The sequence below is a fragment of the Lutjanus erythropterus genome, chromosome 9, assembly GCF_056507025.1.
Source record: "Lutjanus erythropterus isolate fLutEry1 chromosome 9, fLutEry1.hap2, whole genome shotgun sequence".
NCBI classification, from domain to species: domain Eukaryota; kingdom Metazoa; phylum Chordata; class Actinopteri; order Lutjaniformes; family Lutjanidae; genus Lutjanus; species Lutjanus erythropterus.
The window spans coordinates 29,206,388-29,233,570 of NC_139325.1; the positions used below are offsets into that span (position 1 = coordinate 29,206,388).

The 27,183-nt window shown below is 38.9% G+C and overlaps 2 protein-coding genes across 4 annotated transcripts; both read left to right on the forward strand.

Annotated features, from left to right (window-relative positions):
* The first annotated feature begins 3,001 nt into the window (after window positions 1-3,001).
* cnr2 (cannabinoid receptor 2) lies at window positions 3,002-7,627 on the forward strand. 3 transcript variants are annotated; one of them, XM_084727052.1, is made up of 4 exons: window positions 3,002-3,121; window positions 4,971-5,025; window positions 5,933-6,013; window positions 6,161-7,627. In XM_084727052.1, exons 3-4 carry the CDS (start codon window positions 5,944-5,946, stop codon window positions 7,300-7,302), a joined length of 1,212 nt encoding a protein of 403 aa, XP_084583178.1. In that variant the 5' UTR covers window positions 3,002-3,121; window positions 4,971-5,025; window positions 5,933-5,943; the 3' UTR covers window positions 7,303-7,627. The 3 variants fall into 3 exon arrangements, with proteins under 3 accessions (XP_084583178.1, XP_084583177.1, XP_084583179.1); XM_084727051.1 differs by having other exon boundaries at window positions 4,971-5,019; XM_084727053.1 differs by lacking the exon at window positions 4,971-5,025 and having other exon boundaries at window positions 3,011-3,121.
* A 6,070-nt stretch (window positions 7,628-13,697) lies between these two features.
* On the forward strand, window positions 13,698-27,019 carry akirin1 (akirin 1). Its single transcript, XM_084727054.1, has 5 exons — window positions 13,698-14,076; window positions 22,762-22,908; window positions 25,216-25,344; window positions 26,396-26,467; window positions 26,605-27,019. The coding sequence occupies exons 1-5, from the start codon at window positions 13,872-13,874 to the stop codon at window positions 26,613-26,615; spliced, it is 564 nt and encodes a 187-aa protein (XP_084583180.1). The 5' UTR covers window positions 13,698-13,871; the 3' UTR covers window positions 26,616-27,019.
* Window positions 27,020-27,183: the final 164 nt, after the last annotated feature.

The following is a 27,183-nucleotide window of genomic DNA, read 5'->3' on the forward strand; positions in this document are numbered from 1 at the left end:
AGTAACAGTGTATGACATTGCTAAGCTTCCTTCACTGGTACTCCTGTTGCTTCTCCGAACTGAGAGCATGCTGACTGCCATCTACTGTAGGTAATAAATACACTGACCATTGATAAGTACCCCATACAACCCCACCTCAAAAACCCCAAACTGTCTCTTAAATTAAAATTTTGCAGAAAATATAACTGAACAAGTAACTCAGTCATCAAGATATGAAAGTCATTGGAATTATTATCGCTGTTTTATGTTAAATATTTAAAATGGAGCTGATCATCTTTTAATTTTGAGTATTTCATACATTTTTTATGTTTGCAGTTTTCCCATGTAATATCAAAATGTATATTTTAAGCTTTTCATTTTACAGTTGCATAATGTAATTCCAAGAACCAAACGAAGTAATTAAGGATTACTAAAGCATTTAGTATCAAATAATTTGATTTTTGTTTGATCTGTTCATTTTTTTTCTTGTGTTTTTCACATCAGTGATCTGATACTGCTGTCTGAAGGTCTGGCAATCTGGAAATGAGGAGAGGAAATGTGATTAATGTGTTCAGCCCAAATCCATCTGAAAACTGCAAAGCAAAACGAGCCCTAATAATAATGTTTATGTCCGGGGTGATTTCTAGAAGGAGGATTGTGTAACAGGATGATGTAATCCGGCTGATGATTGTACATTTCCGGCTGTGTTATTGTGTCCCGGGGTCTGTTCTGTTGGTCTGAACCTGGTCAGACAGTGACAGAGAAGAAATCTTATTGAAGCTGTGCTGTCTGCTCCTAATCACATTTCCTTCCTCATGGCCTGCTGGATCTATCAGGTCAGAGGAGGAGAGGACATGACCAGCGCACCAGATATCACCGCCTTATTAGAGAGCCTTTTTCAGATCATATACTCGAATATAAACTTTTCATAAAGCATCTCTCTCTGACCTGTTTTCTCGGCATGCCATCTGATATATTTGTTAGTCCCACTTACTTATTATTCAGCATACTTTTCACTAAAATGAAAGGCTAAAATAGGATGCTAATTTATTTCAGAATGCCTCAGGTATGTGATTTCATGACCTAAATTAAATTGTTATTGAACTAAATTGTTATTTTTACCAGAGGGACATAAGCTAAATTAAATGGCCTTAATTGATGAGTGAACTGCACGGCGAGCTCCATTTTATATCTATGAGGAATAATAAAGATTAAAAGACTGGACAACCTCTTAACCCATCACCATTATTATGATTTTCACAGCCAGGTTATTACTGTAACAAGTCATTCACAATGTCCACTAGTTCATGGTTGCTTAGCATTGCCCCCTGTTGTGCTGCAAGAAATATTACACCCTGACGCGCCCACTAACTGTGGCTTCAGTGGATACGACAATGTCGGAGAAATCCTTGTGAATTTGTAATGAAGACTGGTTTACACGCCTCAGTATTTACTGTGGGATTGATGTGAACATTTTTGACTATTTTTAACTCAAGATACCTGATTAAATATTTGAAATGAATGTCTTTTTGTGTGGACTTTTATACTGCTTTATCCTGCACTTACTGTTTTACATTGCACAGACTATTCTTTTTTCTCTTTTCTTTTTTCTTTCTTATTTATTTAACTTAAAGGTAGGATCAGTAGAACTTGTCCATGAATGCACCAGAAAGGACATCAAATACCGTCATTTTAGGTTATAAGGAAATACATGTAGAGGATAAGATCTCAGCAGATACAAACACCACCACACACTTCTAGTAAGTCATATGTATCTATTTTTTTTTTCTTTTTCTTTTTTTTTTTGCCTTTAAGTTTATAGCACTGACTGCACAAGGTTATTTCTGCATATGACAATAAAGCCTTTCAATCTTTGAATGAGTACTGGTAAAACAGAGATAGAATAAACACAGAAATTGCCTTAAGGGGAAGAATCAAACATCAGACGTAGACAAATTTTTGCAAAGGAACTCTTCATTATCACTAAGAACAAAACAACATTATTCCATTGTCTTTTCTAATGTGCACACTAATAGTCTTTGAATTAACAAAGCAGACATAATTAAAATGCCCCTTTTTATCATCTTGCCTGTTCTTCCAATCCACAGAAAGAAAGCAATTAAGCTATTCTTGTAATCCTACAAGCAATATTTTATATATATTTTAAAAAAAAAGCAAGCATGAACCATGTGATCCTACAAGGAAGAGGTTAGCGAGTGCATGTGTGATGATAGATCTCTGTCTGTAAAATGAAGATGAGTGGAAAGTAATTAGCAAAAGAGGTGGAAGGAAACACTGTTGCTGCACGACTCGGGATAATTCGATGGCACAGTGTCTTCAAGTACCTCGACTGGGTACCAATAAAAACACGCCACACTGTGACTCTCCTAAGTGCAGTTTATTGGAACGTCCACACTGACGTTTTCCCACCTCGACTTGGTAAAACATGTCAAATAAAGTTATTGATTTGAGCATGAAAGTTCATCTTGATAATAGTAACTCAGGGTCCATTTAGTATTCATTAAAGGGTCAGAAACATGCCCCCAGAGTTGGAGTAAGCACAATTTATCCACGGAAGGTCACTTTATTCATATTTTTAAAATGAATGATGCACAGGTTGTTTTCATCCTTTACTATCGATGTGTTTTCAACAACTAGCACCTAACACCCTATCACCATGCTTAAGTGCTCTCCTCCCATGAGTCCATCCTGACCCTGTCTGCTAGAAAAGCATCACTGAGGAAGGACATGGACACCCAGAAGTGTGTGATCTCACTTACCATGTGCATCTATGGAAATGTTTCATCTTTCACCTCTATTATATATAATTAAACATATAGAATTGAACTTTTCTGCTTGGTCTCAGTTGCATCAGGGACTCCAATTGTGATTGTAACACTTTAAAAGAACATCATGTGGACTTGTTTCTGTTTCTGTGTGTCTCCATCCCCCTCTCCCTCCCCCTCTCACTCATGTCATCACAGCCACCCACCGTCTTATCTTCTCCTCTCACACTCGCGCACTTTGCCACCAGTCTGGTCTGCAGGTCTGGCCGGTCATGCTGTGGTTGTTCTGCGGCTGAGAGACAATATCATTCAGATCCATTAATACACAAAAACACACTCACAGGAGAGAACACAAGGTAAGCTCTTAAAAGATTATTTCATTACAGGTTTAAATACAGTGGATGCAGAAGTAATTTGGATTTAAACCAAATTGTGGTGATAGGCTTTGAAAATGTGATGCTCATATTTTTTTTAAATAGAAGTTTTAAAGTTGAATACTCTGTCTTTCTCTTATTGTATTTGTGCAGGATGTATGCTACTTTTAACCTGTTCTGTAATACTTCTATTTTCTGCTGCTACTACAGAAAACAACAGATTTCAAGTTCAGTTTTTTCTAGATGTGGCAAAAAGCTTTTGAAATTTTGCAACAGTGTGCCAGGGTGCAACAGTGACTCAAGGGGTTATTAGCACATCATATTTCAGTGTGAATATTGCCAATAACATGACTAAGATGGATGTATGCTTTTTGTCACGTATGCGCTGCTGCTGCTTTCTGGAAGAGGCAATCATTCTTAAAAGATTGACTTTTTCTTAAGAAGCATATCAATCTGTCAGTCAAGATATTTCACTAGAAGGGAAGAAAGCGAAAGCCTGAGGTTGTGTAATATCCGTGCATGCACCCATATGGCCCGTAGTCAAATTGAGAAATATTGTCTCTCGGGTCAATAAGAGGCTTTCTGGAAAGTAATTTAGTTTTGCCCAAACACATTTTCTATGCTTTCATAAGGCGGTGTCATATGTGTGAAGAAAAAACAGAACTATTGGTCACTGGGAACAGAATAAAGGGAAGAAAATGAATGAAGGGCATAGTGACCTGACTGGGTGAAAATGTTCCCCTAAGTCTACTCCTGGGAATAGTAATCACTCACACTGCATCATATAGGCTTACTACTTTCCGTCATACATTTTAATGTTTTTTAAAAAATGTAGTATATTCCCAGCTGCCTCGGAAAACATTTCCCTTGAGATTACCATGATTTATTTTATGTTTGTGTCATTTTGTTGTCTGTAAAATTACTCTCTGTGCGAGCAATTACAGATGACCACTCCTGTTCATCACTGCATTATTTACTTCAATCAAATCCTCTCTCATCAGCTTCCCACACTTACTTTAATCTATTGATTGCATACAGGTGATGCACTCTACAGGGGATTGATCATGTCTGTGGTGACCTTCACCCACTGATTTACTGTTTCATCAAAATACTATCCCCTCTAGTTCCAAAAGGGGGCAGTCTTCATCCTGTTAAATATGACAACATGAGTCTGCTCGGCTGTTTATCTCTGCAGGTGAATGATGGCATTTACAGTAAAATCCCTGCCAAAGTAAATGTGGAAATGTGAATTAAATATTTATTCTTTGAAACAGCGCATAACAACCGTCTATACCTCAGTTCAAATCACTTAAATCGTCTCAAGTGGTTCAGAGGGATGTTGAAATGTTTTTTAATTGTTCATAAGATGCTTTTGATGCAGATGGTACAAAGATTACAGCATCATACCGTGGACTGCAGCCTATCGGTCGAGAATAGATGCTTAAACATTCATGAGATTTGTGCATTCAAAAGTCAGGAAAGTGCCTAGCTGTTTTTTTTTTACATGCAGCTGAAAGTGATAAGATTTTTTTTTAATAATCACACTGAACACTCAAACTGGCTGTATTAGGTTTTCTAAGGACAGATATAGATTTTTACACAAAATTCAGTCACTGTACCTGGACTAAGCAGTGGTTTATGGCTTGCTTTAAACCACAATCTCTTTAATATCAGCATCAGCAGATGCTGTAATGATCATTGTCTGTTTGCCCTGACCTCTAAATGACTTTCTGTCATGACTCACAAATGTTAATGTTCCTTTTAAGCTCTAAGTTCAATATTGACAAGGAGAGAAGTCATAACACCTTCTACTTTATATCTTTCTCCACAGGAAGGTGCCTGTCTCATCCACTTAATGTAAAAAAAAGAAAAATCTCAAGGTGAAGGTTTGTCTTCAATCAAATAATTATATAATAACCATGTGACTCATATTATTTTTCCCGTAGGTGTTTGGCTCTTACTGTATCTACCAGAGTAATGTTAGTTCACTTATTGCATTTAATTACATTAAATATTTCTTATTTTCTTTAACATTTTTTGTTTGTTTTGAGAGAATTTGAACATCAGTCTGTTACAGAAAAATAGTCTCAGACAAATATGTGATTAGATGTAAAAGTAATCCTGAAATAAGTGAAGGATACAGAATACTTTAATTTACAATTCTTTCCTCATAGTAAGTCTTTGTAGAAATTCAAAACAGGACACTTTACCTTAAAATACATATATTTCCCCTGGCCATCTAGATCTAGTTTTGCTGTTGGCTGCTGTTCCTACTTAATTTCTTAATATATCTCAAAAACATTTTTTTATTTCTTATTTTCATTTCACATTAATACTATGGAGTCTCACTGTGTAGATGTATATACCATGTTCTACATTCCTCTTTAAAGTGGAGCGAGTTTAACTAAATGAGTGACAGCAGCAGTTAGGTGAGGTTCGTTCACAATTTATACATATTTGTGTAAATTGTGAAATTTAGAATGACTCAAATGCAATGTCGCTTTTCAGAAATCATCATCTGGTTCCTCAAGACAATCCACAGACTTTGTTGTGAGCAAGTTCACATAAGAAGTACTTTGTTTCTGCGATAGAAAACTCACAACAACAACAACTCACACCAAAAATCTATATGGATAAATAGCACGACAGGCCAGAGGGAAAATATGCACATTTCATTTTGGGTGAACTGTCCCTTTAAAATTTTGCTGTTCTTTTCCCATAGATACATTCATTAGTTATATAATCAATATGTATATGTATTTCTTTATCACACTCTATCTCTGGCTCACATAGTAACAGGTGAAATGGAGGAATGGGAGGTTACCACTTCTTTAGGACCCACAGAAGCTAAAGAGAACTCCTCATCACCAATAGGTACAGTATGCAGCTTAAAATAAATGCATTATCTTGCTTCTTTAGAATCTGAAATGGGTCAAGATAGTGGGTTTTCAGCAAATTCAGTACTTGTTTCAGTACACCTGCTCACTCACATATGTCCTGATACCTGTGTTTTTGTCACAGTTAACAGGTCCTGTGAGAATCTGGACTGCTACATGGTCCTCACGAAGGCGGAGAAGACAGCCATCGGCTCCATCTGTTTCCTGGCAGGTCCCTTCACATTGCTGGAAAACACTCTCGTGCTGGGAGTGATCGCTGCCACAGCCACCCTGCGGCAACGGCCGTCATATCTGTTCATTGGCAGCATCGCTCTGGCTGATGTCTTTGCCAGCTGTTTCTTCACCACCAGCTTCCTGGACTTCCACCTCTTTCGCCGCAGTGACGGCCCCACCGCCTACCTCTTTAAATTAGGTGGAGTTACCATGGCCTTCAGCAGCTCAGTGGGGAGTTTACTGCTGACCGCTCTGGATCGCTACCTCTGCATCTACCAGGCCTCCAGCTATAAGGTGCTGTTGACCCGCCGACGAGCCCTGCTGAGCCTGCTGATCCTCTGGAGTGCCACCATCTTCATCTCCTTTCTGCCTCTGATGGGTTGGAGGTGTCCAGCAGGGCTGACTGCACCCTGCTCACATCTCTTCCCTTACATCAACCGGGCATATCTGGCCTGCTGGACCAGCTTCATCCTGGTGATTCTGGCTCTCATTCTGGGGGCTTACGCTCTCATCCTGTGGAAGGCCCACCGCCATGAGTTGTCCATGACCAACATCCAGGGAGCAGCGGGGACAGGCCAGGCCCGCATGAGGATAGATATCCGGCTAGCACGCACCTTTGGCCTGATCCTTCTCATACTGGTGGGCTGCTGGCTTCCTGCGCTCTCCTTCATGTTAGCTGATGTCTCTGCGCTCCTGACCCACACCCAACAGAGGGCCTTCGCCTTCTGCAGCACCCTCTGCCTGGTCAACTCTGCAGTCAACCCACTGCTGTATGCACTGCGCTGTCGAGAGCTCAGAGTCGCTCTGCTGCAGCTGCTGCACAGGCTAAGTGTGATTGGGAGGTGTAAAAAATCCTCAGAGGACATGACCTCAGGTATACCCTCCACAGAAGACAACAACTTCACTGCCGTCTCTGAGGACGAGAGGCCCAGGCCCAGAAACACCCGACTGAACTCGATCTCAGAAATGGTGAACAATCAGCAGCACAACATGGGAAATTACGGAGTAGATGTAAAGATAGAGAAGCGTTTGTGTTTATGGCAGCGTATATGAGATGTAAAACAGACATACTGAGAACTGCACTGTAGATTAAGAGCCATATCTGAAATACCTACTGTATGAACAGGATTCATTGTCATCAGACTATAAATGCTGGCAAATAATTTTACCTTGCCTTATTGATAGAGGCTACTGTGGTATAGTCTGTTGTAGTAAACATAATAGCATAACTAAAATGACAGATAAATTTGCTATGTTTGTGTTTCACTTGCAGCTACAAGATACACTGAAAAGACATGTAAAATTACTTTTGACAAATATTTTATCACTATTATACATTACTTTTAAAGGAGTTCATCTCAAAATCACAAATAAATGTTTTTGCCCCTGCTCGTAGTTCTCTTTATCCATTTAGATTGTTTTGGTGTGAGTTGCAGAGTTTTGGAGATGTCTTCCTTCTCTCAAATATAATTGAACTAAATGGCACTCAGTTTGTGCTGCTCAAAGCGCTTAAAAAACTCAACAGCAATGTCTCTTTCCATAAATCATGCTCAGTTACTTCAGATAATCAACAATCTTTCTCTTCACAGCTAATATCTCCAAAACTCTGCAGCTCACACCAAAAGAAACTAGATGGATACATAGTACTACAAGTAAGCGGAAAAATGTGGATTTCTGATTCTGGGGTGAATTTACACTTAAATTATTACAATAAGCAGGATTTACATGGTGTGATTTCACTTTTTGTATTTTGTAATGACTGGAAGAACTACACACTGTAAGAGATTCTGGTGCAAATAAAGTGTCTCGTCTCTAGACATCTGTCCAGGTCATGCAGACGGTTTAGTATATGTTGAGTATGTTTTTCAAAGTGAGATGATGTAATGTGACCATCCAACCCCTAACCTTTGACCTCACATGTCAGTGTGCTTTAACACTCTCACTCCTATCACACACTGTGTCCTGTGAACTGAAGTGCTGACTTAACTTTTGGTTTCACCACAAGGTAAAAAAAAGACTTGTTTTTGTACATATGCTTCGCTGTAACAAGGATGCTGTAAAATTTTCAGTTACTTACTGGCAGCAATTAGCTGCTAAGTTACATTTCACAGTACTTTACTTGTTATTATGGTAAAAGGCATTCCTGTGTTAATTTTAATACTATAAATTAATATCTGTGGGACAATTACAATGTAAAATGAAGACACTTTTAATCACAAAAATGTAATTTTTTTCATCAATTCATTGAACTTTTAAATACTTAAATATATTATAATAATATATTTTAAAAAACATAGTTTGGCTGTTTCACATTAAGTTCAAATTAATGCTGAATGTCTGTTTATGAGTCATACAGCTGTTTGTACTCTGATTATGGACACTTTTTTTCTGTCAAAATAGTAATTTTTTTTCAAAGTTTTCAAAGTTTCAAGTAGAGATGTTTGAGCATGCCTCCCTCCTTCATTCATTTAATCACCTTCTTGAAAAGCATTGCGATATTTGTGCATAGTCAGAAACATGTTAATATCAAATGTTTAGGTCTGTTTCTCCCTTCGATCACAAATATGACATATTCTTATGTGTTCTGCCACGGTCCTGCAAACTGTCGGCTATTTGGTTTGTTGACAGCACAGAGCAGAAGAGGTTGTGTGTCACAAACTGCTGTAAAATCCCAAACTGAAGCACATATTCTGGATTTGCTGTTTACTTGTCCAAAAATTGCTCCTAAAACCAGAATAATACCATCATATCCTACATATCTTAATCAGAATATGCTCCATTCAGAACAAGTCCCAATTTCATATATCCAACCAGCTGTTTACATGAATTTTATAAAATTGAGAATATTGCCATATTCTGAATTTTAGTGGAAAACTAGTGTGCATGTATACGTAGCCACTGATGCGCATCATTTAAGGCAGTGGTCTTCAACAGGGGGTCTGTGGCTTCTGCATCTTCAGTTACTGCAGGGAACCTCCAAATTTTTATTTGATCTGTTTTTTCCAAAAATGTAATTTTGTCTGAAATTATGTTTGAAAATACACAAATCTGACATCTGAGGTTAAACACAGATTTTGTAAACACAGATACTGTTGGAAAATGCAGCTTACTTTCACATACAGTCGGTCTTAGGTCACCCTTAAAGTTATGATTCATTTGTCTTTGAAATTATGCAAACTGCATTCTGTGTGTTTTGCAAAATGAGAATAAAAATGATTTTCCTTTATGCAAATCACACTACCAGTCACTTACAACATATTCTGCAATATATTATAAGACAAATAACTTCTCTAACTTATTGCGATTAGTGGACACGGAAAGCTGATAATATGTTTTTATTGAATCTCTAAAACCTCATGGAACAACCTGGAGCTGTTTTATATTTATTCTCTCCCTCTGCTGATCAGAACAGGATGACTGTGAAACTCACAGCAGCACAGTCGGCTCATCAGACTGAACCACACGTGGAAACAACACTGATGGGACATGTTTCCTTCCAGCAGCCCGTGACTGAACTCTGCATTATAAAGCTGCACGGTAACAATCCTGAAATCTGACATCTCTGATCAGATGGACCGGAGATCAACCACGAAGTGAAAATGGAATAACGAAACTATCAGGAGAATATTTTCCAGAGTGCTCTTTACATTCAAGAAATAATTTGAAGAGTCTGCTCACTAAACTTGAAACACTAGATGGATGGAGTGAAGCCAATCGGACCAATCAGAAACTACAAAGTTGTGTTTTTAAACTTTAAACTCGCTGAATTCCACCCATCTGGCATGTAGGAAGCCCCACAAACAAACTGGAACATGACTGCAAATACTATTTGGCTCAGTTCACCGACTGAGAAGGATCAACCGTTCCTCCTTAATCTCTCATCTTGGCCTGTCAACTCTGAAGACTGAACCGAGTAGCACTTCAAACCTACTTTAGTTTTTGACCCCAAACTGTTTTTGCTTGACTAATTAAAGTGGATTTTAATTTCTGTTTGTGTACTCATTATTTATGAACAATATTTCAAATGTTCTTTTTTGGTGCTTTGAGCGACACAAGTCGAGTGCCATTAGGTCCATTAAATTATCTCTCTGGCTGGTACCTCTGTGACTCACAGCGATGAAGTGCTGTGGACGGGGTCAACATGTTTAGCCACTTACAAAAAACAAACCAGCCTCACCTACATTGGTAGCCCCCACCCAGGTCAGCAGCAGCTGCACGAGGGGTCACCTGGGTCCCTGTATTGTTTTACCTTTTTGAGGGTCTGTGGTGACCTGACCCGCGTCAGCACTTAGTCATCATCAAAGGCTCAAGGAAGTGAGGAATTTAGTCACTCTTGCAATAAAATTACACAGAGAAAAGCAGGTGGCCAACAACACAAAACTGTATATTCCCATCAGTTGTGACACTTACCTGGACTGGTGGAAAGTCAGGTCCTCTTCAGCCTTCTTGATAACAAGATTAGAGACAGTTTGTGTTTTAAATATTGCAAAATGCGCTAACAGCAAATGCAGATTATTATGTGACTGCTGGAGAACAAATCCCTCTAAAAATTACTGTATTGAGATTTACAGTAATAATAAATACATTTCTTCATTTTAGAGCAATAATCCTGTGAAAATTACAGCAATCTGTTACAGTGTTGTTTATGTTTTATCATTTGTCCCTGAACATGCGGCCAGGGACACAGGATCCTGCGGGTTGCCTATCCTATCTGCACATGAATGCCAGGACTCCACAAAGGCCCCATGCACGGGAGGATTTCACACAATGTTCACCACATGATTCCAAGCAGTGTGCCGAGGTAAATGGGACACATGCCAGGAAGAGAACGCACACAGACACTAGAACACTCTTTGCAACAGTCACAACTGGCAGCTGCAGTAAAGCACAGGCGCACACGGGGCGACAAAATGGAAAATCTCCAGTCTTATGATGCTTGACCAACTTGGGTCACTGGATACTAGAGAGAACACGTTTTACCACTATATCAACTGATTAAAGATAATACTTGACCATACTGTTTAGAGTTTTATATGTTTCTTTTCATCCATAAGTAAATCTTACTCATCTGTCATCTTTACTCATTACTAAGTGAAAAAACAAGTCAGCAGTCTTTTGCAATGACTTGTGAGAGTCACCATCTCTGCTTCAACCTTTTGAGTGGATCTTTGCTCGACTGTAAGAAATAAATTATTTGTTTTAAGTTTAAAAAAAGTGTCAAGGCAGCCTTAAACTTTTAAGTTGACTGAATTTGAAAAGACAAGTTGAGATAATTTTGTTACGATTCAAAACATATAAACTTTCCTGGTCAAATAAACTTGATAATAATTCAGTTGTACTTGAGAAAACAAATAAAATTAGTTTCAAGTTTAATTTACTTGAATAAATAAAACTTGACTATTTAGGTTAGGTTAATGACAAAAAAGATGAGTTGATTCCACTAAATTCCTTTTCGAGTTTGAGTGTGTCAGTGGGAAAATACATAATTATCTGTGGTCAAGAGTAGGAATACACAATAAAAATATAATGATGATGAACATCATGATGACAAATGATGGGAAATTTACATTATTAGCTATTATTCTGATGAAATTATAACTGCTAAATAACTGCTGGAATAATATCTGATTTCACAGATTATGTCAAAGCATTTTTAATTTAAATTATTATGAAACATGGTTTATAAAAGCTGTGAATATAAGAGCTATGAATATTAAGTCATCCATCAACAAACAAACAAACAAATAAATAAATGGAAAGTCAAGAATATGATTGCGTGTTGTCTTTTACAACTGTTATGAAGAAATACTAAAATGCCACTGAATATTGCCAAATACTTCTCAGCAGTATAAACTACTCTAGATGCATGCTTCTATAAATATTGCACAACGGTATCCTGGCTGTGTGTTTAGTTCTTTCCAGGGTATTTGATAACATCAGTGATTGCATAAGGTTTAGTTTTGTTTGTATTTACCTATAGTAATCAATTATACATTAACAAGCCAGACCATTCTTACAAAAAAAGGTTTTGATCCCAGTGAGTTTTTCTTTCCAATCAGGGATCAACAGAGTTCATTTTTTTCTTATTGGTTTATCTTATGTGCTTGGAAACTACTGTCACCGCCAGATGAGCATTGGGTAGTGAAAACTGCAGCACATTGATGGGTGATTCATTACTGGACTATACCAGTTTCAATGGATTACTCGAAACAATAGACAACAGTGAGTGGTTATTGATGCACGTGAAACAATAGGAGAGGTGTGGAGAATGTAGCTGACAAAACAAAGCAAGAAAAGACCACAAAGTAAATTATCTCTAGTTATAATCAGAGCCCAACTGATACTGGATTTTTTTTTCAGCCGATGGGGATATCAGGAATATTTAAAGAAAATCTAGCTTGACTAGCTTGACCTGAACAGAAAGGAACCTTAATTAATATCATTGGTAGCACCTGTATTTACCCTACTACTTAATGTCAAAATGGCTGCCGTGAAAAAGGCGAAAGGGTATCTATCTGGCTAATATGTAAGGGATATAGTGAGCAGGCCATTATTGTGAAATAAATCCCATACTTGAAGAACAATAATGAACTGCTAACTGTGCATTATCCCACATATTACATGGTTACTAAAACAATATATACATTTGGCACACATTTATGTGACACAAAATATACATATGATAATGATTTTATGACTATGTTGCAATAGTGACCTGCACACTGTACATAATGCTGCGTGTTACATGGTTATGTACAAAAAATTATTTGACGCAAAATGTTGAATTTTAAAATTATTTTAGTGATTTAACAATGATTTTATTGTTCCTCCGGAGTCTATTATCAAAACTGAGTGCATAACAACGGTCTGTTCCTCATTGTTTATATAGACGATCGGCATACATAAATAACAGACCTTTAAATGCTGTAATTGACCAATCAGAATCCAGTATTTACTAAAGCCACATATTAACCATCAATGACAGCCTATAACCATAAACTTTGTATTCAGTTTCAAGACAGCATGTGAAAACAGAATGTAAAGCCTGTAAGTTGTTGACAGACGGTACGTTAAAATAAAGATCTGTGCTCTACCAAAGCAGATTAAAGTCCAAACATCACCCTGGAGTTCATTTTTAAGCTTCTTGATCTACCTGACCACCACCACCAGACGTCTCGTGAACCTTCAATTTGAGTTCAACGGAAAGCAATCAACAACACCAGTGGGGTTGGCGCTAGGAAATCGTAGCATATAAACGGCAAAATATAAGACAAAATCAGATCCTATTTCAGTAATTATTACGCACTACATTACTAAACAAAGTCTTGATAACAACTGCAATTCAGCGCAGTGAAATATATAAAATTATAGGTTGTAAATATATAAGAACCCCCCTCTTTCCACCAATGGTAGGATCCGCCATTGTGACGTTTTAAAAATTCAGCAGGCAGGGTCGGCAGTTGGCTTACTACTCAGAGAAGAAAATCCGTTGTTGTGGAGAGGAAGAAAGGCACAAGAAATTCGAGGAACGTCAAACGTACAAACCACGAGCGTTAAACCCCAGTTTTTGCGGGTCGTTTTTCCTTCAATTTTTTTTATTTTTTCCGTTTTGTTTAGCTAACATGGCTTGTGGAGCTACGTTAAAGCGGTCGATGGAGTTTGAGGCCCTCCTCAGTCCCCAGTCTCCCAAGCGGAGAAGGTGCAATCCACTACCGGGGACTCCTAGCACTCCGTCCCCGCAAAGATGCAACCTCCGTCCCCCCGTCGACAGCCCAACGCACTCGATGTCTCCCCCGGCCATAGGAGGTGAACACAGGCTTACACCAGGTATGAAATTAAGACGGACTTGACGGTTTTTTCCTGCGTTTCAGGGTGGGTGTCATGGGGGAGGGGGTTTGGGTGGAGTGGAATGGATAGCTAGCTAGTTGAGAGAATCAGAATGGGGGTTGGAGGCTAAACGTTAGCCTGGCTAAGCTAACGCCAGGAAGGGGAACGTCGTCGCTAAGTTACCGACACAGATCATTTTATGAATCATAATTGGTAGACACACAATCCAGAGGCGTCTATGTAACTATTGGATTCGCAGCTCTCTGCATTGCTAAAGCAAGTCTCTTAGCATGGGGGAAATTGAATATTGCTAACACATGACTGCCTGTATTAGCGTTGCCTGTATAATTTGCAGCTAGGATGTTCAATTAAACATATGTTTGTAGGTGATGGGATTAAACAAAAGATCCTACTTATACTTTAACATGGGCATGGTTGGTATCTATTTTTCATATCCTCATACATTCTTTACATTTCACCAGGGTATGCGGTATATGACAGTATTTGTGTGAAAAAAACAACAACTAATTATTAAAAGCTTGTGACAGACGTCATCGTAGCATGTAAGATATTGTCCAGCTTACAATGCTTTGTGTTTAATATGCAGTGGGCCTTTTTAGACAACTCCTACTGGGTTTTAATACTTATGGCCCATAGATTAATGAATACATAAGAAATAAGCACCCTTATTCCATAGATAGGACCTGGTTACACTGAAAGTTACATCTGGCAGTATTTTTGTGATTCCATATCTAGCTATATTTAATTAATTTGCAAGCAGAACAAGGCTTTTTAGCAGAAATGACCAGCCTATTGTTTTATACTTCCAAATAATTAGTCTCTTGTAAGAGTTCCCTATTGTAATAAATTAAGTTCTCTTTGTATTTTATATTCCATCAATATAAAAACAGCAGCTTCTTAATAACAATAGATAACTTCATTCACAATGACGGTATCGAAAATCATACCTTGGGGTTTCTAAATACCCTGGTATACCATAATACTTTGATACCACCCAAGCCTACTTTAACACCTGGGTGACAATGTAGCCTGTTGGCTCTCCTGAGAAGACAAATGGCATCACAGCAGCAGGCACATCATCACAGGATGTTAATTAGGAGCTGCCTGGGTAATGTTCCTTGGCTTTAGTGCCACAATTGTCTTACACTGAGGTGGGGGAGTTACCATTATGCACCACAACCATTTCTTTTCCTCCTCAGGCCTGGAGGGCATTGTTCATTTCCTTTATGTCTGTACTCTACTCTGCCATTGACTTGGAAAGCTCCACTGTGAGCCTTGGACGGGTGTGGGGTGCACAAGTAGACACAGGATAATTGCCTAGATGTCTCCACCGTGATCCAGTGAGGCTTATTGTGTGTGCCAGTCACTCAGATTGGACAGCATGATAGCAGTGAGGCCTAATTCTGACGCTTTTTAAATTTTAATTGAAAAAAAAAATGCTTCATATACTTGTATTTATTTCATGACTTCATTGCTGGGGCTCGGTATTGTTTTCCCGTATCATAATTTACGTTACCAGTACCCTTATAATGATACATATATGAATAGATTACTTACTTTGCTACTTTTTTTTCTACTTCATTTGATAACAATCATACAAATGGAAGAATTTCTGAAACAATCCTATTGCATTTTATGCATTTATTTTGTCATATACCACAGGCATGTAGTTATAGCCATACTTCTGAATTTTTTGGTGGTATCATGGCATGCTGAACTTCCAACTCAACCCAAATAAATCTGGCTCAACTTCATTACACCTCAGATTGTATGGGTTGTAGTAATAGCCATGTGATGCAGTAGTAGGCAAATCACACATCAGATTAAATCGAATAATGTTTGTGGCAATTGGCTGTAAACAAAACCATACAAATAGTCTTATTGTTTTTCTATATCTGGGTGCAAAAAGAATTGAATGCTAGTGTTGTTTGACAGGGGAAGTTATGATACTGCTTGGCACTGGGTTACTTTGGTCAGTATCTTAAAGGTGCCAATCCCCAGTCCCAGATTACAAGTTAGAGACAGCTGTACTACCTGTGTTAAATCATGTTGTTAACTCCTAGATTGTCAAAATGTGCATCCCAGTGATAAGAAATTGTTTGCCGATACCACAGCATATTATGAAGAGCTAGGTTAGTTAGAGTGCAAGCTAGTGCTCTAGGTGCTATGAGGTGCTTTCCATCTTGCAGTAAAGTATTGTCAAGTCCAGTGACTTTGAAGAAATCAGAAGTGTGTGGATGCATTACTCATAACCTGAGAAGAAGCGATATTTTAGAATGATCCATCCTTCCATCCTACCAGGGGGCCTGTGTTGAGTCCCTTGCCGCAATCCTCCAGGCCTGGATATTGTTTAAAAAGTTGCAATACCAATACCAGCTGATGTCTATCATTAGTGTGCTTGATTTGATACCTTTTTGTTTCAATCGATACCCATCATGTGACTGCAAGCATTCCTAAAATAACCCTTCTGTTTTATGCATTTATTTTTATTTATTTTGTCTAATGCCAATATCAATACAGCAACATTTAGTATCTGCAGATACCAGACAGATAAAATCTTTTTCCCTCTTTTGAATAACTAACACATAATACTGCATTTGTGTGTAGATGCTGTGAAACAAATATTGTACTTCCATGAAAGAAGAAATGCATATGCCACAACATGGTATACTGCTGCTACTTTTTATTTAAACTTTTTCACACAGAACTTTTAGCAGGATTTTTGATTGAGTTTGATAGTGGACTTTTTTGGGTTAGGCTTTTCTTTTCACCAACATCTGATCCATTGTCTTTGGCTAGCATTTGATGGGTGCTATCTCTATCTTGGCACGCTGAAGAGCAAACTTCATCAAAAACGCCACCACATATTGTATGGGTTGTAGCTGTGGTGGACCAGTCACATATCACATTAAATCAAAGAATGCTTACTGTGACTGGCTTTGAGAAGAACCATACAAATTGTCTTTTTTTTTCTTAAATACATTTGAATACAACAGCGATCAATGGTGTTTCAGCAAGAAACAAGAATGTTTAAATCTCCTTGTTTCTAACTTTTTAAATGTTGTTGTTAACTTCTTTCCATAACATGACCAACTAAAGCTTGGGAAAATGTTCCTGTTGTGCGTCTTATCCAAGGTTTCAGTTGGCATTCAATGTGGAAAATTTACCTGCAGAGGAGATGAGTAACTTGCTTTACCTGAGGAAAATGAAAGTGTAATGTGAGCTACTAGTGGAGATTATTTTCATTAAAACAATAACTAATAAGAGTCCACATTGTTCCAAATGGCACAATATGCCTACTGTGTCACTTAAGACGAAGGGCAACTCATGGTCTCTGCAGTTCCTGTTTTTGCACTGTAAGAAAAAATGTGCTACATCGCTCATAGAGAAAGCCATGGAAGGTTTGTAGAGAGCATCGGCACACGCACACACACGCAAATGTAGGCGTTGATGGGGATGTCGTCACAGCTTGCTTCCTGTGAAATGCGTTTATTTCTGTCCCTGGTGAACTGTGTAACTCTTGTACTGGTTAGCCAAAAGATTTATAGTGATTTAGAGGTGTTATGATTATAAGAAGGTACAGGGCAATTCCTTGTAGATGTTTAAAGGTGAAGACACATTTTCTTGCCCCTGTTACTGCTGAGACCATTTGTGCGATCTGACTTGCTTACCCTTACACAATGGTATTTATAGTGTAGCTATGATTATGTTAGTACACAAAATGAATCATTAGTATTTGTTTTTCTTTTCCTGATAGTCTGGGCAGACATTGTTTATCCAGCCTGAACTCCATGTTAAGAATCCAACAGGCCTCTTGTGCATTGCATTTCTTTTAGAGTCTGTCTGCCTAGTTGAATTACAGCACAGCAGCTGGGAGAGTGAAGTAATGTAGATTTGTCTGCTGCAGACATGAGGTCCAGATACAAGGTATTATACTCACCTTCATCCAGAAAGAGGCCCCTCCTGGGACTGGTGCTGCAGGCCTGCCTTTCTGCTGTGGTTTGCCAAGTGAAAGCAGTTTTGTATTTAGTGAAAGGTCAGCTGTCATCCCTCCCACTCGTCTCTACCCACACATGCTTTCCAGCTAGTCAGGTTTGCTTGTGGTGAGCAAGGCTATGTGCAGGCGAGACACGGGGATCTGACACTGCCAAGGTATCTTTAGGTAAATATTTCACAATGTAGATAGCGTCACCTACCCACCTATCTCCTCTGCCTCATTCTTGTGCTGCCAGTCTGGGCTTGTTCTTTGGTAAAATTTCAAGTTGGTACAGATAATGCTGGTGTTTTCCTGGGACATGCCATTACCTCGAAATGAGAGAGGTCATAGTTCAGGCCTAAAACTTGGGTCAGCATCAAGACTGTTAAGTGTCCTGGTCTAAACCCTGCCTACTGCCTGATCAGGATGGTTGTGATGACAGAGCAATGGTGGAAAAAAATCACATGCCATGATTAAGAAGCAAGTAATACAGATAAATTGTTAATTGTTGTTCAAAAGTTGTTGTAAATTTTGAAAACCACTGGATTAGACTAAATGGAACATGCCTTGAAATATTTGTTGTTGTTAACCAACTTCTTGATAGTCCCACTTTCTGCTGTTGAGTGGTCACTCTCAAATTCTTCACTGCTGACCCATATTACATCAAAAACTACTTCCTGGCAGTTGGGACATTTGAAACCTCCCCCCCCCAACAATCCTTTAGTGGTGGAGGGTGAAATGAAATGAGTCAGCTTTGTTTTCTCTCTTCCACCATGTCCAATCTGTCCGGCCGATCTCCCCTTCGTATTCACAGTTTGGCCTGTGCCTAAGCCTTTTAGCCGAGGCTTTCTCCACTGTGTTCCCCTGGCTCCCGGAAGTCTCTGTGATTGATTGCTTGGCCTGGTTGTGGCAGGGTCATTGTTGCCAAGCAACACCCACAGTTGAGCTACTAGTAGTTGGCAGAGCTGGAAGTGACTGGCAGCAGGAGAGGCTTTTCAACTGTCAGTCAGATGTAGCAAGAAGTAGTAATCATCCACCAACAATGACTGTCCAACATTTACCAGAACCTTGAGTCTGAAATTTAAATTTACTCCTTTTAATTTGAATGAAGTAGCACTTTTTTCATTCAGGATATGTACATCTAACCATTTGGGCTTCTTCCTCTAACACTTCTGTCACATGTTAGTTCCTTAAGTCTTAAATATAGTTTCATACAGATGAATACATAATAACACAGCAGTAGAAGGAGTAGTACCCAATAAAATTAGTTTTGGTCTTAATTGGCTCTGGAGCTAACATCTTGCTCGCTTGTTCATACAGTCTTCAACAACAATCACATTTCTAATACAGGGTTTCCCCCAGGAAATTGGTAAGTGGAGGTGGTAAGATCTGCAGCCCTACCCTTCAAAAAAAAACCCAAAACAAGAGACAAAAAATTAGAGTGAAGAGACACACGCTACCTGTGTCTCCTGCACACACAAAATTCTTCCTATTATTTGAATTTGGATGCAACCTACTTGCATTAGATATTAGTCCTGCTGTTCAATGTCTAACTTGAAACAAACTTCAACTTGGTCTGTCAGGCATGTCAGGTAAAATGATATTGCAGATGCTGCATTGCTTGTGCTTTTTATGCTTGCATGGTGATTTTCATCTCTCCCAGTATCACATGATTGTGACTGTCTTTCAACCTGTAAAAACTTTTTCCCCCTGGATAATGCAACATCCTGCTCTAATTAATGGCTTCTTACTTCACATCAAATCATGCTCAGATGCTGACATTGTATTAGCTGTCACTTAAGCAGTTACTTAATTGTATAAAATAAATATAAAATATAAAAGTATATGTAGTAAGTAAGTATACCATTATTAAAATATTGATGGATGCAGATAGAGCTTTAACCAATGTTTCATGTATTTTTTATTATTCTGATATTTTTTCAATTAATTGTTTTGTCTATTTAATATCAGAATACAGTTAAAAATGCCCATCACAATTTTACAGAGCTGAAGGTCATGTCTTCACATTTTTTGCCTTGCCAGACTACATTCAAAAAGACGTTGTTCTGTCAGCCTACTATTTGTTTCAGTCCTTGTTGTAGCCCCTTTGTGGGTTGTGAGTAATGTTCTTTTTGCAGTGACATGGCTTTATTAAGAGGGAAAAGCCCAGTTGTAGCTGAACAAACAGCCTGTCAGACTAGGGTCCTGTATTGTTAATGTTTGAAGGTTTCAGAGGCCAGCAAAAGGAGGGGGAGTCTAACAAGGCACCACTTCAAAAATGCACATATAACATGGCTTTCTCTGGCTCTGTGGAGAAAATCCTGCTCTCCTCACTGTCCAAACAAGCTTACTGATGTGCAGGCCGAAGTGGCACCGTGGCCTCTTGCTCCCTTCCCACCCAAGATAAATGAGGCACAGCTCCCCAGATGGAGGTGCAACATGTACAGAGAGTAGAGACTTCAGCCCCTGTATGAATCGTGCAAGATAAAGTCTGTCTTTGACATTTGGTTATCAGCTACGGTTGAGGCCATGGTGTTTTTCTCTTGTTTTTCCCAGGACTTTTTTGAACGTTAACCTTACAATTACATGTGCTGGCTGACCCAGGGCAGTATACGGTTCATCCTGAGATGATCAGGGGCTGGACGCTGTGCAGGAACCAGATTTGGTTGACCTGTTATTGCTTCATGCATGTGTACCTATATTATTACCTTTATTATTACCTATTATTTTACATGTGTATGTACAAATTAAGTATAAATTGTAGGGCTACAACTAATGATTATTTTCATTATTGATTAACCTGCCCGTTACTTCCTTGTTCAACAGGCTAATTGTTGGGTCTATAAAATGGTTAAAAAAAAAAGACCAATCATAATATCCACGAGCACTAGGTAACATCATGAATGTCTTTTTGTCCAACCAACAATCAAAAAACATTGTCATAAGATCCAGAAAAGCAACAAATTCTGACATTTGAAAACCTTGACCCACCAAATCTGCCACTTTTTTTTGCCATGCAAAATTAATTTCTTCCTTTTTTTGTCTTTTTAAGTGTGTGGAAAACGGTGACTTATTTGTGCACCCCAGAGACAATGAAACCAGACATGCAATAACCATATTTAGATAACCTTCATCATGACATACATACTACATGCTTAATGGTGGTCTACAACAACACAATATAAACAGTGAATGGCATACACTAGCCAACAAACAAATCTTGGTTGTCAGAGCTTCCTTGAATTCACCAACAAGGACAGCTAATTAAGAATGGAGTTTTGAGCCAGCAGTACACTCAAAGTGAAAGTGAAATTTGGTGTGTTATCACAGGTAGAATGGCAGGGTTACAACCTGAACAGATGATTGTCGCATTGTTCAAAGAGAAACGTTTTCTGATGGCCTCATTTATTTCCCCAGCCATACTATGACATGATACTGGTTAAGTATGTCTTTGTGTTGTGCTTTGGCTTGGGTGCCAGTTTTCGGTTTGCTTTCTGTTCTTGTTCTTAGCTTGGGTATATGAAATGATTCTGCACATCCTATGTGTAACTGCAGATAATCTTAAGTACTTTTTATGAAAATGGGAGTGGGTGATTATTATATGAATTGGCGTGACTTATCAGGGTAGTACCTATAAAATATGATGTTGGCTATTAACTTTACTTAACATCTGTTAGGCCAGAATCACTGGTAATCAAGTTAAGCGTAAAGTGAGTCAAGTCCTGTTTTACATCTTCTCTATCTAACGGATAAGTGTACTCTGTACATCTACAAAAACCCTGTAGCCTTTGCTCAGCCACTAAACAAGCCTCCAAAGAAAAACATTATTTTATTTTGTTACAGCCAAGTAAAGAACACTGATTTATGTTGTAGCCTTTTTCACCAGCTGTAGCTTGGCATTATGCAGCCATCATGGAAAATTTTGGAGAAGTGAAAGTGATACAGTCACAGGATCAGAAAGTGTGTCTTAAGTCAGCTGTGTGTGTGTTGGTCACAGATGTAGTATATATACTGCTAATGTGAGAGATGCCACCAGGCTGTAGTATACATACCTCCCTGTAATAGTTCCTGTTTATGCTGTACTGCATGATTCAACATTGCAAGAATGTGGCTGTGATGGGCATAGCATTGAAAAAACACACATTAAAGACCTGACTAATGAAAATACTGGCCATTTCATCTCTCTAATTGCTCGCTGTTCATCTCATTGAATATAAAGCCATATTCTGTGACAACTACTACCAGATAGAAAGTCTTTTTGATGATCAAAATGAAGATTTGAACAGCACAGTACACATTTGAAAACTGAATGAAAAAAGCCTATTTGGAGACCCCTCATAACCACCAAACGGTTTAAAAGGTTTACTGCAGGAAGGAGCAATGGCCAAAGTTGCATTTTCACATCCCAATCCCTGTGTGAGGCGGAGATTTTTTATATGCTTGTATGCCTTTAACTGATAGGATAGCTGAAGCTATGACAGGACAAGGGGGAGAAAGAGTGGAGGAATGACATGCAGAAAAGCATAGGCTGGATTTGAGCCCACAGTTGTTTTAGAGGACTCACAGCCTCAGTACATGGAGAAAATGCTCTATCAACTGAGCTACCATGCCACATGATTCTTCACTGTTAAACGTTCTCTGTCCTGGGTTTAACAGTTTTTGTCCTTGTTTCTGTTTTCGTCCTACAGAGCAGATCTTCCAGAACCTCCGTCAGGAGTACAGCCGGATCCAGAGGCGGCGGCAGCTGGAAGGGGCCTTTAACCAGACTGAGGCCTGTAGCTCCAGTGATGCTCCCAGCCCCAGTACCTCCCTCAACGCTCCCAGCTCCCCACCAGGTAGGGGAATTCACTGCCATACACACACACAAACTGTATGGATTTTTATCCAAAGGCTATGTCTTTTTTTTCATGCATGGCTCTGAAGTGGGGGCAGTATGTTTCCCTCCATTTAAACCACATGCTTAAGATGTGTGTGTTCTCTAAGGTCAGCTGTTCATTTATCTTGGTCTGACTGCCCAGTCATAGAACTCCCTCCTTTTAGGCACAGAAGGTTTGGGGCAATAGAGCAGGGCAACAGCAATAGAGTACTTAGTTTGATACCCATCGTGCAAAAAATCCTGAGCCTGAAAAAAATCCTATGGCATTTTATGGATTTATTTTTATCAGACTTTTATCAAACTTACAAAATGTTTATGTGATTGGCTGTGACTGTACAAATTTTTATTTCTCTAGATCTCAGTACAGGAACAATTGAATGCATGTATTGTTTGACTTGATAGGTTTCAATACTTCTTGGTGCTGGGTAATTTTGATACCCACATTGTGAAGTAGCATGTCTGCTTTGTTTTATTCTGGGTAACAAGTCCTAAAACACTGAAGTAACATCCAACTCAGACATCAAAACCATCAAAAAACCACAAATGCATCTTTGTAAGCCATGCTGAGGTCTGTGCAGTCTCCCCAACATCAGTTACAAATGATAAGATCATTCATCCTGCAAGGTCTGCCAAAAGAGCCTTGGCTGGACCTACATGGCCAACTTAAGTCTCCAGAGGGAGCCTGCTGCTGCTCATCAAAACAATCGTCAGTGCAGAGGGATTGTGATTCCAGATGCGAGTTTGTGAAAGATTTCTAGTCGTTTGCGCCAAATCTACCCCACTCCTGTAATGGAGATGTCTTTCTCATGTGAATCCAGTCTAACCCTGGAATTCATGAGAAATGCGCTTTTATTATCATCTCAGAATAATCTTAGGAGGCCTGTTTAGTGCTTTCATATGGAACTCCAAAGAAGCAGAACTGCTATATCACATCTGAAGTTACAATAAATCAAACTTGTATGACATGCAAAAAGTGTCATGGAATAACTTGCATTTAATGAGATGATGTGGAGAACTCAAAATAAAGAGATGATAAAATTATTTCTTTGTAAACAAGTTAATAAATCCAGATCCAGTCATGGATGAAAGTCAAAATCACAGAAGATTAAAGGTCCAGTGTGTAAGACTTACCAGGATTTATTGGGAGCATATGACAGAAGTGGAAAATAGTTTTCATTACTATATACTCACCAGAAAACAATTGTTGTGTATTTGTTTCCTTAGAATGAGCTTTTTATATCCACGGAGGGCGCATGTACTCTTCCATGGAGGCTTCCATGTTGCACCTTTTATGTTTACGAACAAAGCAAATGCTTATTCCAATACAGCCTTTTTCCTTTTTTGTGAGTTTAACAGCTATTTCTACACGTTTGAAGGGGAGGCGGGAGGGTTAGGGAACATGTTTGCAATCTGCGAAGTCATTGCTAGATGACACTTAATCCTACACACTGGTCCTTTAAACTCTGTAAAGCAAATTCTAACTGAGTTCTTGGTCTGACAGATTCATCCTCAGAGCAAACAATAATGTTTCTCATTTAGAAATGGTAGTCCATATAGGCATAACTTCATACTATTGTGGAGTCAGGTTATCTACTTCATAACCTTAAATATGTGGATTGTGGTGGTTTGTTTCAGTCCATCCATCTTTGGTTTACATGTGCGCATACATAATTAGTCATTCATACTGACAGACATGGTACATTTGCTTTTTGCTTCTGCTCCTCCTTGGAAACATATTTGTGCTGCAGCCAAAGTGGTGCAGTTTGATGCGTTAAGCACAATTTGGCAGTTAGGGTGCGAGATGTAATCCAAGCCCCAGGCCTTCGGGCTCCCATGTTTTTCCCCTCTCACTCTGCAGGAGGGTCTCATAGATCACACTGACTGCACTGTTACTAACCCGGCCTCTTTCTGTCTCTGAGACGGCCATTAAACCTTCATGCTCTGCCATCCTCGCCTGTGATTTACAAACATTGTAGTCTAAATGGCTCATAGCGGATCTCAAAGAGCACTGGGTAAAGAATCACCAATCTAAAGCTGGCTCCATTGAGACAGAGACATTGGGGAGACTCAGATAAAGGGCCACATTAGTGCTGCATGACCCTGTCGGCTGGCAGAGGTGAGGGACGACAGAAGGCAAAGCTGTAAAATTTGCACCTGGCAGAGCACCTATTTCTGGAGAGAGGACATTTCTATCTCTGACGATGGCTGTGCTGCAGATGTGAGTGATTCAGCCTTTTCACAGCTGATCTGATTTTGTGTTTCTCAGGTGCCTCAAGGAAGGACCAGCCGTCGTTTACACTGAAGCAGGTGAGCTACCTGTGTGAGCGGCTGCTTAAAGACCACGAGGAGAAGATCCGGGAGGAGTACGAACAGATCCTTAACACAAAACTTGCAGGTAATAAACATTCCTCCCTGAATATAAATAACAAATATAAAACCACAGGACTTTTAATACCAGCATTCACAATCCATCTGCACAGCATTTTTTACATTCTGGCAGTGAAGTACAGTTAAAGTGTCACTGCGTAATGAAAAACATCCTGCCCCCTCCCTTGTATCTTTTCATATCATAACTGATAACGTCTGCAGTTTCTATAAGCTTATAGATGCCAAGAGTGTAAATGGGCAGGGAACAAGTGCCATAAAGATCATTGGACTTTGTTTAGCATCTTTTTCTCTTTGTTTTGGCCCTTCATGCCCACTAAGCTGGCATTTTTCTGTCCCAAAAAATTGAGATTGTCCAGAGTGTATAAGTTGTAAAACAGTGGGTTAGCGCTTTAGTGTATACTAGAAAAATTTGATGACATAAGCCTGTCCAGTCACAGTCAGGGAGGGTATGGGAGTAGGCTAAAGTAAAGAGGACAACCTTTTGCCTCCTTAACTTTCTGTGATCACATATTGTAAATGTCAGTATAGGCAACCACACTGTGCAGCTGTTGTCATGTCAAACATCTTGATCATAAAATAATTTGATCAGCACAGCAGCTTGAGAATCCAAATGACATCCTTATTATAGACCACCACCAAAGAACAGTTCTGACTCTTCAAATGTTAATTTGTTTTTTTTAGTTAAGAACATCGAAGCCATCGAATTTACAATTCAATTTACAATTTACAATACAATTTACTTGATATTTATTGTGCATACCTACTGTATTTAAAGACAGTATAACAGGAAACTGAACAGAGGTTTAATAATCTCAGACTCAGCAGCTTGACCAGATGTTAACTGATTTGCACAGTTTTGGTGTTTTTGTATTTTCAACGGGACAAAGAAGAAAAGAGCAGTTTTCCTGTTCAGGTGTTTTAGATATTTACATAAAGACCTTGAAAGGCTAGTGTGCATAAGATTGGATGACTTGGTGTGAATGTAGTCTCAGTCTTCTGCCCCATCTGTTATTGTATCTACAGCACACATCCTCACTTTCATTTTCTGCTCTTTCCAGAACAATATGAATCTTTTGTGAAATTCACACAAGACCAGATCATGCGAAGATACGGAGCCCGGCCTGCTAGTTGTGAGTATCTCAAACCACAGTTTTCTTCAGACAGATGAAAAAATCTTTTTAAATTGTCCTTTTTTCTGAGTTGAAAAGGTTGATCTGCTGCCTGACCACAGCTCTCATATTGTATCCCATTATTTTCTGTGTTTCAGATGTCTCCTGAACTCATGTCGATGAGATCCAGCTTCCTCTCACAAGATGGCTGCTCTTCTATTGCCCCCTTCAACTTGATTTTTATTTTATTTACAAATTTTTTTCCCTCCATCTCAAACTGTTTGGGTGCCATGGTTTATCCTCTTTTTAATCCAAAAGTTGATTTCTTACTTTGAAACTATTGCTGCTGGCCAAAAGTTAGAAGAATCTGAAAGATAAACTATGTATGAAGCCCACCCTTTCTTTTGCCCTTTTTCTTGTTGATATACTCTTTCTGGAAATCCTGACTAAAGCAGATCTGTGTCAAATCTCTTGCCGGCGCTGTAGAAAAAGCTTATTGGCTCATGTGATCATCCTGTATAACCTTCCAGCAGCTGTATTTAAAGGCTCCTGCTTCTCACGTTGTCCCACTTTTCTTGCCCCCCCCCACCCCCACCCCTCCCCTCCCTCTTCACAACTCTTTACCTGAGAATGTGGATTTTTCTCCCTTTTGAAAAAAATAAAAGTTCTGTGATTAAAATCTGTTGTCTAGGATGTTTTTATTCCCCCAAAGCAAAGATGTGTTTTTAGCTGTAAGG

Bases quoted from the DNA above. Each gene is read 5' to 3' on its own strand.
- cnr2 (XM_084727052.1), top strand. From the start codon at position 5,944: ATGGAGGAATGGGAGGTTACCACTTCTTTAGGACCCACAGAAGCTAAA. The intron at 6,014-6,160 runs GTACAGTATGCA...TTTTTGTCACAG, and splicing joins GAACTCCTCATCACCAATAG to TTAACAGGTCCTGTGAGAAT.
- akirin1 (XM_084727054.1), top strand. From the start codon at position 13,872: ATGGCTTGTGGAGCTACGTTAAAGCGGTCGATGGAGTTTGAGGCCCTC. The intron at 14,077-22,761 runs GTATGAAATTAA...TTCGTCCTACAG, and splicing joins TGAACACAGGCTTACACCAG to AGCAGATCTTCCAGAACCTC. The intron at 25,345-26,395 runs GTAATAAACATT...TGCTCTTTCCAG, and splicing joins CCTTAACACAAAACTTGCAG to AACAATATGAATCTTTTGTG.